This window comes from Coregonus lavaretus (assembly GCF_964263955.1).
Source record: "Coregonus lavaretus genome assembly, chromosome: 18".
Classification (NCBI taxonomy): domain Eukaryota; kingdom Metazoa; phylum Chordata; class Actinopteri; order Salmoniformes; family Salmonidae; genus Coregonus; species Coregonus lavaretus.
In genome coordinates this window covers 404,785-420,415 of record NC_140005.1, presented here as the reverse complement: position 1 = coordinate 420,415, position 15,631 = coordinate 404,785, and the positions used below count along the sequence as shown (strand labels likewise).

Sequence of the window (15,631 nt, the reverse complement as noted above, 5' to 3'; positions counted from 1 at the left end):
GACTGTGTTGTGTTATAGGGGTGTGGTTCACTGTGTTGCTGACTGTGTTGTGCTATAGGTGTGTGAGCAGGCTGGAGAGGACGTGGTGCCATGTGAGGGTCAGTGCTGTGGGTCCTTCCACCTCTCCTGTCTAGGACGCACCCTGAAACCACAGGACAAGCTGCTCTGTCCAGAATGCACCTCAGGTAAGATCATCCGTCAGGCTGCCTGTGTGGAGCAGCTCCGGTAATGACTGGTGGCAGGTTAACCCCTTCTGTCTGTCCTCCTCTTTCTCTCTCCAGGGGTGCACCAGTGTTTCAGCTGTAAGCTGTCAGATGGGGAGGTGCATCGTTGTAATGTGCAGCACTGTGGGAAGTTCTACCATGAAGCCTGCGTCCGCCCCAACGCCCTCACGGTGTTCGACAACAAGGGCTTCCGCTGCCCCCTCCACACCTGTCTCAGCTGCCACTCTAAACCCAAGGCTGCCAAGGGTGAGTCAGTACCCTAACCCAAGGGTGAGTCAGTACCCTAACCCAAGGGTGAGTCAGTACCCTAACCCAAGGGTGAGTCAGTACCCTAACCCAAGGGTGAGTCAGTACCCTAACCCAAGGGTGAGTCAGTACCCTAACCCAAGGGTGAGTCAGTACCCTAACCCAAGGGTGAGTCAGTACCCTAACCCAAGACTACTAAGGGTGAGTCAGTACCCTAACCCTAGACTACTAAGGGTGAGGCAGACTGGGTCCCTCACCGCTAAACCCTAACCCTTTCCATGAGATTTAGTCAATGGGCAGTTTTGACTCTGAGATCTGTAGGCTGTTGGTCGACCGAGATATCTTTAGTCGAGCAGTCACAAATACAGTGAGGGAAAAAAGTATTTGATCCCCTGCTGATTTTGTACGTTTGCCCACTGACAAAGACATGATCAGTCTATAATTTTAATGGTAGGTTTATTAGAACAGTGAGAGACAGAATAACAACAAAAAAATCCAGAAAAACACGTCAAAAATGATATAAATTGATTAGCATTTTAATGAGGGAAATAAGTATTTGACCCCTCTGCAAAACATGACTTAGTACTTGGTGGCAAAACCCTTGTTGGCAATCAGAGGTCAGACGTTTCTTGTAGTTGGCCACCAGGTTTGCACACATTTCAGGAGGGATTTTGTCCCACTCAAATACTTTTTTTTCCCTCACTGTAGTAATTTTTTTTCATGACGCACAAGACACCAGTCTGGCTCCTGTCTGAGTGGACTGATCCATTGTAGAGGCCGTGGGGACACCTGTCTGATTAGAGCCTGTCTGAGTGGACTGATCCATTGTGGAGGCCGTTGGGACACCTGTCTGATTGGAGCCTGTCTGAGTGGACTGATCCATTGTGGAGGCCGTTGGGACACCTGTCTGATTGGAGCCTGTCTGAGTGGACTGATCCATTGTGGAGGCCGTTGGGACACCTGTCTGATTGGAGCCTGTCTGAGTGGACTGATCCATTGTGGAGGCCGTGGGGATACCTGTCTGATTGGAGCCTGTCTGAGTGGACTGATCCATTGTGGAGGCCGTGGGGATGGCACAGTCCATCAGTCTAAGACAAGTGTTACTGAAATTGTATATGGTTATATTATGTAAGAACAATGGTGCAACACTAATACAAATTATATTATCTTATAGCAAATGCGCTTTCTCCCACGTTGGATAGTGGTCGCTGTCCGCGGTTCTGAAACACATCAGTGTGCTTTTGAATTGCCGCCTTTTCCTAGACCATGTTGCTATGTGCATAATAGCAAAGTTAACCAGCATATTGGTGTTGAGAACAAAGCGGGGGAGGCAGCAGCGGAGGGAGGAGATGAGGAAACAGCCCTTGCCTCAATTGTCTAAGAAAAGTGAGGCGAGAGGAAACCCCAACTTAATTAGGTCTATAATCAATAGCCTAACTGTTAATGTGCCGGGCTTTATGAATCTAAATCAAATTTTGTCACATGCGCCGAATTCAACAGGTATCGTGAAATGCTTATGAGCCCTTAACCAACAAAATACAAATAACATGCATATATACAAGGAGTACCAGTACTGAGTCAATGTGCAAAGGTACAGTTATAATTGAGGTAATATGTCCATATACTGTAGGTAGGGGTAAAGGGACTATGCATAGTAAATAAACAGAGGAGCAGCAGTATATGAGAAGAGTGTGAATGTGTCAGTTTAGTGCATGTGTGATTAGAGTCCAGTGAGTGCACATCGAGCATGTGCAAGAGAGTCGGTAATAAAATAAGGGGTCAATGCAAATAGTCCATTTGATTAACTGTTCAGCAGTCTTATGGCTTGGGGGTAGAAGCTGTTAAGGAGCCTTTTGGTCCCAGACTGGCACTCAGGCACCGCTTGCCGTGCGGCAGCAGAGAGAACGGTCTATGAATTGGGGGCTGGAGTCTTACCATTTTTTAGGGCCTTCCTCTGACACCGCCTGGTATAGAGGTCCTGGATGGCAGGAAGCTTGACCCCAGTGATGTACTGGGCCGTACGCACTACCCTCTGTAGTGCCTTGCGGTCGGATGCTGAGCACTTGCCATACCAAGTGGTGATGCAACCAGTCAGGATGCTCTCGATGGTGCAGCTGTAGAATGTTTTGAGGATATGAGGTCCCATGCCGAATCTTCTCAGCCTCCTGAGGGGGAATAGGCGTTGTGTCCTCTACACGACTTTTGGTGTGTTTGGACCATAATAGGTCCTTAGTGATGTAGACACATTTACATTTAACATTTAAGTCATTTAGCAGAGGCTCTTATCCAGAGCGACTAACAGTTAGTTCAACTTAGGATGGCCAGTGGGACAACCACCTTTCTTTTTTTTGGGGGGGGGACAGTGACTCCGCTGTCCTGGCATTGAGTGCCAGAGCAGCGAATAGCTTTGACTGGGCTGAGCGGGAACTGTGCTTCCGTAGAGGTAGGGGGGCTAGCAGGGCAGAGGTGGATGAATGTAGTGCCCTCATTTGGGTGTAGGGTCTGATCAGAGCCTGAAGGTAAGGAGGTGCCGTTCCCCTCACAGCTCTGTAGGCAAGCACCATGGTCTTGTAGTAGATGCGAGCTTCAACTGGAAGCCAGTGGAGTGTGCGGAGGAGCGGGGTGACGTGAGAGAACTTGGGAAGGTTGAACACCAGACGGGCTGCAACGTTCTGGATAAGTTGTAGGGGTTTAATGGCACAGGCAGGGAGCCCAGCCGACAGCGAGTTGCAGTAATCCAGACGGGAGATGCCTGGATTAGGACCTGTGCCGCTTTCTGTGTAAGGTAGGGTCGTACTCTGCGAATGTTGTAGAGTATGAACCTGCAGGATCGGGTCACCGCTTTGATGTTAGCGGAGAACGACAGGGTGTTGTCCAGGGTCACGCCAAGGTTCCTTGCACTCTGGGAGGAGGACACAACGGAGTTGTCAACCGTGATGGCGAGATCATGGAGCGGGCAGTCCTTTCCCGGGAGGAAGAGCAGCTCCGTCTTGCCGATGTTCAGCTTGAGGTGGTGATCCGAAATCCACACTGATATGTCTGCCAGACATGCAGAGATGCGATTCGCAAACTGGTTATCAGAAGGGGGGGAAAGGAGAACATTAATTGTGTGTCGTCTGCGTAGCAATGATAGGAGAGACCATGTGAGGATATGACAGAGCCAAGTGACTTGGTGTATAGAGAGAATAGGAGAGGGCCTAGAACTGAGCCCTGGGGGACACCAGTGGTGAGAGCACGTGGTGCGGAGACAGATTCTCGCCACGCCACCTGGTAGGAGCGACCTGTCAGGTAGGACGCAATCCAAGAGTGAGCAGCGCCAGAGATGCCCAACTCGGAGAGGGTGGAGAGGAGGATCTGATGGTTCACAGTATCAAAGGCAGCAGACAGGTCTAGAATGATAAGAGCAGAGGAGAGAGAGTTAGCTTTAGCAGTGCGGAGAGCCTCCGTGACACAGAGAAGAGCAGTCTCAGTTGAATGACCAGTCTTCAAACCTGACTGGTTTGGATCAAGAAGGTCATTCTGAGAGAGATAGCAGGAGAGTTGGCTAGAGACGGCACGCTCAAGAGTTTTGGAGAGAAAAGAAAGAAGGGATACTGGTCTGTAGTTGTTGACATCGGAGGGATCGAGTGTAGGTTTTTTGAGGAGGGGTGCAACTCTCGCTCTCTTGAAGACGGAAGGGACAAGGATGAGTTGATGAGCGAGGTGAGGTAAGGGAGAAGGTCTCCGGAAATGGTCTGGAAAAGAGAGGAATGGATAGGGTCAAGCGGGCAGGTTGTTGGGCGGCCGGCCGTCACAAGATTTCATCTGGAGAGAGAGGGGAGAAAGAAGTCAAAGCATAGGGTAGGGCAGTGTGAGCAGGACCAGCGGTGTCATTTGACTTAATAAATGAGGATCAGATGTCGTCAACCTTCTTTTCAAAATGGTTGACGAAGTTATCCACAGAGAGGGAGGGGGGGGGGGGGGGGATTCAGCAGGGAGGAGAAGGTGGCAAAGAGCTTCCTAGGGTAAGAGGCAGAGGCTTGAAATTTAGTGGTAGAAAGTGGCTTTAGCAGCAGAAACAGAGGAAGAAAATGTAGAGGAGGGAGTGAAAAGATGCCAGGTCCGCAGGGAGTCTAGTTTTCCTCCATTTCCGCTCGGCTGCCCGGAGCCCTGTTCTGTGAGCTCGCAATGAGTCGTCAAGCCACGGAGCTGGAGGGGAGGACCGAGCCGGCCGGGAGGATAGGGGACATAGAGAGTCAAAGGATGCAGAAAGGGAGGAGAGGAGGGTTGAGGAGGCAGAATCAGGAGATCGGAGGGAGAAGGATTTAGCAGAGGGAAGAGATGATAGGATGGAAGAGGAGAGAGTAGCGGGGAGAGAGGGTGAAGGTTGCGACGGCACATTACCATCTGAGTATTCATTCTCCTGAGTGGCGCAGTGGTCTAAGGCACTGCATCACAGTGCTAGCTGTGCCACTAGAGATCCTGGTTTGAATCCAGGCTCTGTTGTAGCCGGCCGCGACCGGGAGACCCATTGGGCGGCGCACAATTGGCCCAGCATCGTCCAGGGTAGGGGAGGGAATGGCCGGCAGGGATGTAGCTCAGTTGGTAGAGCATGGCGTTTGCAACGGCAGGGTTGTGGGTTCGATTCCCACGGGGGGCCAGTATGAAAAAAAAAATAAAAAATGTATGCACTCACTTAACTGTAAGTCGCTCTGGATAAGAGCGTCTGCTAAATGACTAAAATGTAAATGAGGAGAGGCAGAGGGAGTAGTGTTGGAGGAGAGCGAGAGAGAAAAGGATATAAAGTAGTGGTCGGAGACTTGGAGGGGAGTTGCAGTGAGATTAGTAGAAGAACAGCATCTAGTAAAGATTAGGTCAAGCGTATTGCCTGCCTTGTGAGTAGGGGGGGACGGTGAGAGGGTGAGGTCAAAAGAGGAGAGGAGTGGAAAGAAGGAGGCAGAGAGAAATGAGTCAAATGTAGACGTAGGGAGGTTGAAATCCCCCAGAACTGTGAGGGGTGAGCCATCCTCAGGAAAGGAACTTATCAAGGTGTCAAGCTCATTGATGAACTCTCCAAGGGAACCTGGAGGGCGATAAATGACAAGGATGTTAAGCTTGAATGGGCTAGTGACAGCATGGAATTCAAATGAGGAGATGGACAGATGGGTCAGGGGAGAAAGAGAGAATGTCCACTTGGGAGAGATGAGGATTCCTGTGCCACCACCCCGCTGACCAGATGCTCTCCGGGTATGCGAGAACACATGGTCAGACGAGGAGAGAGCAGTAGGAGTAGCAGTGTTTTCAGTGGTAATCCATGTTTCCGTCAGCGCCAAGAAGTCGAGGGACTGGAGTGTAGCATAGGCTGAGATGAACTCTGCCTTGTTGGCCGCAGAACTGCAGTTCCAGAGGCTGCCGGAGACCTGGAACTCCACGTTGGTGGTGCGTGCAGGGACCACCAGATTAGAGTGGCAGCAGCCACGCGGCGTGAAGCGTTTGTATGGCCTGTGCAGAGAGGAGAGAACAGGGATAGACATAGGCATAGTTGACAGGCTACAGAAAAGGCTACAATAATGCAAAGGAGATCGGAATGAAATTAACTAAACATCTGGGGAAGCGAGAGAGCAGGGCCTCCCTCACTTACGTTTCACTGAAACACTCAAATATAACTCTCCCTACTTCCACTTTAGAAACTATAATTGTTGTAAACTACAGCGGTTCAATGTTTTCTAGGAATAGACTAACTTAGTTTATTCAGCTAGCTAACTTGGTACAGTATTCTTATGTGAAAACCGCCCAGGGCTCTGACAATGAGAAACAAGATTCTCTGGTCTAATGAAACCAAGATTGAACTCTTTGGCCTGAATGCCAAGCATCACGTCTGGAGGAAACCTGGCACCATCCCTACGGGGAAGCATGGTGAACTGTAGGGTTAGGGTTAATATCATGTGGTGAACTGTAGGTAAGATGATGTCAGGTGTGTTAATATAATGTTGTGGTGTATTGTAGGTAAGATGATGTCAGGTGTGTTAATATAATGTTGTGGTGTATTGTAGGTAAGATGATGTCAGGTGTGTTAATATAATGTTGTGGTGTATTGTAGGTAAGATGATGTCAGGTGTGTTAATATAATGTTGTGGTGTATTGTAGGGAAGATGATGTCAGGTGTGTTAATATAATGTTGTGGTGTATTGTAGGTAAGATGATGTCAGGTGTGTTAATATAATGTTGTGGTGTATTGTAGGGAAGATGATGTCAGGTGTGTTAATATAATGTTGTGGTGTATTGTAGGGAAGATGATGTCAGGTGTGTTAATATAATGTTGTGGTGTATTGTAGGGAAGATGATGTCAGGTGTGTTAATATAATGTTGTGGTGTATTGTAGGTAAGATGATGTCAGGTGTGTTAATATAATGTTGTGGTGTATTGTAGGGAAGATGATGTCAGGTGTGTTAATATAATGTTGTGGTGTATTGTAGGTAAGATGATGTTGTGGTGTATTGTAGGTAAGATGATGCGTTGCCTGCGCTGCCCGGTGGCGTACCATACAGGAGAGGTGTGTGTTGCGGCTGGCAGTGAGATGGTGACCCCCACCACCACCATCTGCACCAACCACTTCTCCCCCAAGAAGGGCTACAGCCACCACTCACATGTTAACGTCAGCTGGTGCTTCGTCTGCTCCAAAGGTACACAACTACAGACACGTAACTACAGGTACACAACTACAGACACTATTAACTACAGGTACACAACTACAGACACTACTAACTACAGTTACACAACTACAGACACTATTAACTACAGGTACACAACTACAGACACTATTAACTACAGGTACACAACTACAGACACTACTAACTACAGTTACACAACTACAGACACTATTAACTACAGGTACACAACTACAGACACTACTAACTACAGGTACACAACTACAGACACTACTAACTACAGGTACACAACTACAGACACCATTAACTACAGGTACACAACTACAGACACCATTAACTACAGGTACACAACTACAGACACTACTAACTACAGGTACACAACTACAGACACTACTAACTGCAGGTACACAACTACAGACAATATTAACTACAGGTACACAACTACAGACACTATTAACTACAGGTACACAACTACAGACACTACTAACTACAGGTACACAACTACAGGTACACAATTACAGACACTATTAACTACAGGTACACAACTACAGGTACACAACTACAGACACTATTAACTACAGGTACACAACTACAGACACTATTAACTACAGGTACACAACTACAGACACTAACTACAGGTACACAACTACAGACACTATTAACTACAGGTACACAACTACAGACACTAACTACAGGTACACAACTACAGACACTATTAACTACAGGTACACAACTACAGACACTATTAACTACAGGTACACAACTACAGACACAATTAACTACAGGTACACAACTACAGACACCATTAACTACAGGTACACAACTACAGACACCATTAACTACAGGTACACAACTACAGGTACACAACTACAGACACTATTAACTACAGGTACACAACTACAGACACCATTAACTACAGGTACACAACTACAGACACTACTAACTACAGGTACACAACTACAGACACTATTAACTACAGGTACACAACTACAGACACCATTAACTACAGGTACACAACTACAGACACCATTAACTACAGGTACACAACTACAGACACTACTAACTACAGGTACACAACTACAGACACTATTAACTGCAGGTACACAACTACAGACACTATTAACTGCAGGTACACAACTACAGACACTATTAACTACAGGTACACAACTAGTTGTGTACCTGTAGTCCTCTGTAGCTCAGCTGGTAGAGCACGGCGCTTGTAACGCCAAGGTAGTGGGTTCGATCCCCGGGACCACCCATACACAAAAAATGTATGCACGCACGACTGTAAGTCGCTTTGGATAAAAGCGTCTGCTAAATGGCATATTATTATTATTATTATTATTATTATTATTATTATAGACACTACTAACTACAGGTACACAACTACAGACACTACTAACTACAGGTACACAACTACAGACACTACTAACTACAGGTACACAACTACAGACACTACTAACTACAGGTACACAACTACAGACACTACTAACCACAGGTACACAACTACAGACACTAACTACAGGTACACAACTACAGACACCAACTACAGGTACACAACTACAGACACCAACTACAGGTACACAACTACAGACACCAACTACAGGTACACAACTACAGACACCAACTACAGGTACACAACTACAGACACTAACTACAGGTACACAACTACAGACACCATTAACTACAGGGACACAACTACAGACACTATTAACTACAGGTACACAACTACAGACACTACTAACTACAGGTACACAACTACAGACACCATTAACTACAGGTACACAACTACAGACACCATTAACTACAGGTACACAACTACAGACACCAACTACAGGTACACAACTACAGACACCATTAACTACAGGTACACAACTACAGACACTAACTACAGGTACACAACTACAGACACTATTAACTACAGGTACACAACTACAGACACCATTAACTACAGGGACACAACTACAGACACCATTAACTACAGGGACACAACTACAGACACTAACTACAGGTACACAACTACAGACACTATTAACTACAGGTACACAACTACAGACACCATTAACTACAGGTACACAACTACAGACACTATTAACTACAGGTACACAACTACAGACACTATTAACTACAGGTACACAACTACAGACACTATTAACTACAGGTACACAACTACAGACACCATTAACTACAGGGACACAACTACAGACACCATTAACTACAGGGACACAACTACAGACACCATTAACTACAGGGACACAACTACAGACACTATTAACTACAGGGACACAACTACAGACACCATTAACTACAGGGACACAACTACAGACACCATTAACTACAGGGACACAACTACAGACACTATTAACTACAGGTACACAACTACAGACACTACTAACTACAGGTACACAACTACAGACACTTAACTACAGGTACACAACTAACCACTAACTACACAACTAACTACAGATGCAGCACTAACTACACAGATACACAATATCAACTACAGATACACAACTACAGAGATACTCCTACACAGATGTACAACTACACTACTAACTACACAGATATACAACTACACAGATGCACAACTACTAACTACACAGATGCACAACTAACTACACAGATATATATATATAAACTACACAGACGCACAACAACAACCGCTAACGACACAGACGTGCAACTACAAAGATGCCCAACTACATTTTAGTCATTTAGCAGATGCTCTTATCCAGAGCGACTTACAGTTAGTGAGTGCATACATTTTTCATACTGGCCCCCCGTGGGAATCGAACCCACAACCCTGGCGTTGCAAACGCCATGCTCTACCAACTGAGCTACACAGACGCACAACTACACAACGAAAACTACTAGGTCTGACCCCAATTAGTTGGTCGACACATAATTTTCTTGTCGTGCAGTAGCATAGACAGTGCATTTGGAAAGTATTCAGACCCCTTGACTTTTCCACATTTTGATACGTTACAGCCTTATTCTAAAATGGATTAAAATGTCCTCCCTCATCAATCTACAAACAATACCCCATAATGACAAAGCAAAAACTGATTTTTAGAAATTGTTTTAAATAAAAACAAATTAAGTATTCAGACCCTTTACTATGACACTCAAAATTGAGCTCAGGTGCATCCTGTTTCAGTTGATCATCCTTGAGATGTTTCTACAACGTCATTGGAGTCCACCTGTGGTAAATTCAATTGATTGGACATGATTTGGAAAGGCACACACCTGTCTATATAAGGTCCCACAGTTGACAGTGCATGTCAGAGCAAAAACCACCACTCAAACGTCAGCTACACAACTCTTGTTTTGATCAGTAGTTACAGCCTGAGTCCAAGCAGGAGAGATGAGTGGCCTTGTGTTCTAAGTCGGTGTATGTGTGTAGGTGGCCAGCTCCTGTGCTGTGAGTCGTGTCCAGCAGCGTTCCATCCAGACTGTCTGAACATCGCCATGCCGGATGGCAGCTGGTTCTGTAATGACTGCCGGGCCGGAAAGAAACCCAAATACAGAGACATCATCTGGGTCAAACTGGGCAACTACAGGTCAGTACAGAGACATGGGCAACTACAGGTCAGTACAGAGACATGGGCAACTACAGGTCAGTACAGAGACATGGGCAACTACAGGTCAGTACAGAGACATGGGCAACTACAGGTCAGTACAGAGACATGGGCAACTACAGGTCAGTACAGAGACATGGGCAACTACAGGTCAGTACAGAGACATGGGCAACTACAGGTCAGTACAGAGACATGGGCAACTACAGGTCAGTACAGAGACATGGGCAACTACAGGTCAGTACAGAGACATGGGCAACTACAGGTCAGTACAGAGACATGGGCAACTACAGGTCAGTACAGAGACATGGGCAACTACAGGTCAGTCAGCAGTATGTTTGTGTAGAGCACTGCCTCTTCTCTTCCCTGGCCTAACTAACCCTAACCCTGTCCAGGTGGTGGCCTGCAGAGATCCAGCATCCTCGGAACATCCCCACCAACATCCAGCACCTTCGCCACGAGATCGGAGAGTTCCCCGTCTTCTTCTTCGGTTCTAAGGACTACTTCTGGACGCACCAGGGCCGAGTGTTCCCCTACATGGAGGGAGACCGGGGCAGCAGGTTCCAGAAGACTGGGATAGGGAAGGTCTTCAGGAACGGTGAGCTGGAATATACAGCCAACCCCCATCTTATTGGATCCTCTAAGCTAGGGGTTTCCCTAAATCTGACCTGCCCCCCTAAAAAATTATATGTGCACCTTAGGGGCGGGGGGGGGGGTAATAGTGTGTGTTATATATACACAGTTGTGGAAAAAATTAAGAGACCACTGCAAATTGTTCTTAAATCAGCATCTCTACATGTATGACAGCCATTCCAGTGTCTGTTGAATTCCAACACAGGCACACCTCATTCTACTGAATTAGGTACTGATTAGGTGATCACCTGAACCAAATCTTATTTAACAAGGAAAAGTATAAAAACCACTGCTGTGGTCATCACTATCCTCTTGCAATAGGTCCAGCTGGATGGCAAAAACAGTGCTAATAGTACCTCAAAAGTAATATTAATCCAAAAATAACTTGACCATGAGAACATTTTGAGTGAGGAAAAGAAGAGTTCAATTCTGGCTTTACTGGCAGAGGGAAACGGTGAGCGTCAGGTTGCTTCCATCTTTAAATTTTCAAAGACGGCGGTTCATAAGAACAAGGTCAAGCAGCAGACATTGGGGACAACAAAGCTACAGACCGGCAGAGGGCGAAAACGACTCTCTACTGACCGGGATGACCGCCAACTCATTCGAATGTCACTCAACAACCGTAGGATGACATCAAGTGACCTACAAAAAGAATGGCAAATGGCAGCTGGGGTGAAGTGCACAGCGAGGACGGTTCGAAACATGCTCCTAGGGGCAGGGCTGAAGTCGTGCAAAGCTAGAAAAAAGCCCTTCATCAATGAGAAGCAAAGAAGAGCCAGGCTGAGGTTTGCAAAAGACCATAAGGATTGGACCGTAGAGGACTGGAGTAAGGTAATCTTCTCTGATCCAATTTTCAGCTTTGCCCAACACCTGGTCGTCTAATGGTTAGAAGGAGACCTGGAGAGGCCTACAAGCCACAGTGTCTCGCACCCACTGAAATTTGGTGGAGGATCGGTGATGATCTGGGGGTGCTTCAGCAAGGCTGGAATTGGGCAGATTTGTCTTTGTGAAGGACGCATGAATCAAGCCACGTACAAGGTTGTCCAGGAAGAAAACTTGCTTCCTTTTGCTCTGACATTGTTCCCCAACTCTGAGGATTGGTTTTTCCAGCAGGGAAATGCGCCATGCCACACAGCCAGGTCAATCAAGGTGTGGTTGGAGGACCACCAGATCAATACCCTGTCATGGCCAGCCCAATCTCCAGACCTGAACCCCATTGAAAACTTCTGGAATGTGATCAAGAGGAAGATGGATGGTCACAAGCCATCAAACAAAGCCGAGCTGCTTGAATTTTTGCGCCAGGAGTGGCATAAAGTCACCCAACATCAATGTGAGAGACTGGTGGAGAGCATGCCAAGACTCATGAAAGCTGTGATTGAAAATCAGGGTTATTCCACCAAATATTGATTTCTGAACTCTTCCTAAGTTAAAACATTATTATTGTGTTTAAAAATGAACATGAACTTATTTTCTTTGCATTATTCGAGGTCTGACAACACTGCATCTTTTTTGTTATTTTGACCAGTTGTCATTTTCTGCAAATAAATGCTCTAAATGACAATATTGTTATTTGGAATTTGGGAGAAATGTTGTCAGTTTATAGAATAAAACAGAAATGTTATTTTTACCCAAACACATACCTATAAATAGTAAAACCAGAGAAACTGATCATTTTGCAGTGGTCTCTTACATTTTTCCAGACCTGTGTGTGTGTGTGTGTGTGGCAGACCAAGTGTAACAACACCTGCACAGGATTGGTACATCCGAACATCACACCTGCGGGACAGGTACAGGATGGCAACAACAACTGCCCGAGTTACACCAGGAACGCACAATCCCTCCATCAGTGCTCAGACTGTCCGCAATAGGCTGAGAGAGGCTGGACTGAGGGCTTATAGGCCTGTTGTAAGGCATGTCCTCACCAGACATCACCGGCAACAACGTCGCCTATGGGCACAAACCCACCGTCGCTGGACCAGACATGACTGGCAAAAGTTCTCTTCACTGACGAGTCGCGGTTTTGTCTCACCAGGGGTGATGATCGGATTCGTGTTTATCGTCGAAGGAATGAGCGTTACACCGAGGCCTGTACTCTGGAGTGGGATCGATTTGGAGGTGGAGGGTCCGTCATGGTCTGGGGCGGTGTGTCACAGCATCATCGGACTGAGCTTGTTGTCATTGCAGGCAATCTCAACGCTGTGCATTACAGGGAAGACATCCTCCTCCCTCATGTGGTACCCTTCCTGCAGGCTCATCCTGACATGACCCTCCAGCATGACAATGCCACCAGCCATACTGCTCATTCTGTGCGTGATTTCCTGCAAGACAGGAATGTCAGTGTTCTGCCATGGCCAGCGAAGAGTCCGGATCTCAATCCCAAGAGGGTGAGGGCTAGGGCCATTCCCCACAGAAATGTCTGGGAACTTGCAGGTGCCTTGGTGGAAGACTGGGATAACATCTCACAGCATGAACTGGCAAATCTGGTGCAGTCCATGAGGAGGAGATGCACTGCAGTACTTAATGCAGCTGGTGGCCACACCAGATACTGACTGTTACTTTTGATTTTGACCCTCCCCCCCTTTGTTCAGGGACACATTATTCAATTTCTGTTAGTCACATGTCTGTGGAACCTGTTCAGTTTATGTCTCAGTTGTTGAATCTTGTTATGTTCATACAAATATTTACACATGTTAAGTTTGCTGAAAATAAACACTTGACAGTGAGAGGACGTTTCTTTTTTTGCTGAGTTTACATACAGTGTATTCTGAAAGTTTTCAGACCCCTTGACTTGTTCTAAAATTGATTAAATACATGTTTTCATCAATCTAAACACAATACCCCATAATGACAATATATATATATATTTTTTTTTTGGCACATACAAATAAAAAAATGTGTTTACATAAGTATTCAGACCCTTTGCTATGATACTCAAAATTGAGCTCGTGCCTCCTGTTTCCCATTGATCATCCTTGAGATGTTTCTACAACTTGATTGGAGTCCACCTGTGGTAAATTCAATTGATTGGATATTATTTGGAAAGGCACACACCTGTCTATATAAGGTCTCACAGTTGACAGTGCATGTCAGAGCAAAAACCAAGCTATGAGGTCGAAGGAATTGTCTGTAGAGCTCCGAGACAGGATTGTGTCGAGGCACAGATCTGGGGAAGGGTACCAAAACATTTCTGCAGCATTGAAGGTCCCCAAGAACACAGTGGCCTCCATCATTCTTAAATGGAAGAAGTTTGGAACCACCAAGACTGGCCGCCCGGCTAAACTGAGCAATCTGGGGAGAAGGGCCTTGGTCAGGGAGGTGACCAAGAACCCAATGGTCAATCTGACAGAGCTCCAGAGTTCCTCTGTGGAGATGGGAGAAACTTCCAGAAGGACAACCATCTCTGCAGCACTCCACCAATCAGGCCTTTATGGTAGAGTGGCCAGACGGAAGCCACTCCTCAGTAAAAGGCACATGACAGCCCTTTACTCAGTACTTTGTTGAAGCACCTTTGGCAGCGAGTACAGCCTCGAGTCTTCTTGGGTATTTCGCTACAAGCTTGGCATACCTGTATTTGGGGAGTTTCTCCCAATTTTCTCTGCAGATCCTCTCAAGCTCTGTCAGGTTGGATGGGGAGCGTCGCTGCACAGCTATTTTCAGGTCTCTCCAGAGATGTTCGATCTGGTTCAAGTCCGGGCTCTGGCTGGGCCACTCAAGGACATTCAGAGACTTGTCCCGAAGCCACTCCTGTGTTGTCTTGGCTGTGTGCTTAGGGTCGTTGTCCTGTTGGAAGGTGAACCTTCGCCCCAGTCTGAGGTCCTGAGCACTCTGGAGCAGGTTTTCATCAAGGATCTCTCTGTACTTTGCTCCGTTCATCTTTCCCTCGATCCTGACTAGTATTTATTATGGATCCCCATTAGTTCCTGCCAAGGCAGCAGCTATTCTTCCTGGGGTCCAGAAAAAATTAAGGCAGTTATACAATTTTTTAAACATTGCAATACATTCACAGATTTCACAACACACTGTGTGCCCTCAGGCCCCTACTCCACCACTACCACATATCTACAGTACAAAATCCATGTGTACGTGTGTGTGTATAGTGCGTATGTTATAGTGTGTCTATGTTTGTGTTGCTTAACAGTCCCTGCTGTTCCATAAGGTGGATTTTTATCAGTTTTTTAAATCTAATTTTACTACTTGCATCAGTCACTTGATGTTGAATAGACTTCCATGTAGTCATGGCTCTATGTAGTACTGTGGTCCTCTGTAGCTCAATTGGTAGAGCACGGCGCTTGTAACGCCAGGGTAG

At 46.4% G+C, this 15,631-nt stretch overlaps 1 protein-coding gene across 1 annotated transcript in view; it reads left to right on the top strand.

Moving 5' to 3' along the window:
- The window catches only part of nsd2 (nuclear receptor binding SET domain protein 2), a 53,208-nt gene that overhangs the window by 17,358 nt on the left and 20,219 nt on the right, over positions 1 to 15,631 (top strand). Inside the window, exons 10-14 of the mRNA XM_084182475.1 lie at positions 59 to 185; positions 282 to 470; positions 6,953 to 7,132; positions 10,521 to 10,677; positions 11,088 to 11,290. Coding sequence (XP_084038601.1) covers positions 59 to 185; positions 282 to 470; positions 6,953 to 7,132; positions 10,521 to 10,677; positions 11,088 to 11,290 — 856 coding nt within the window. The remainder of the gene's footprint in view (positions 1 to 58; positions 186 to 281; positions 471 to 6,952; positions 7,133 to 10,520; positions 10,678 to 11,087; positions 11,291 to 15,631) is intronic.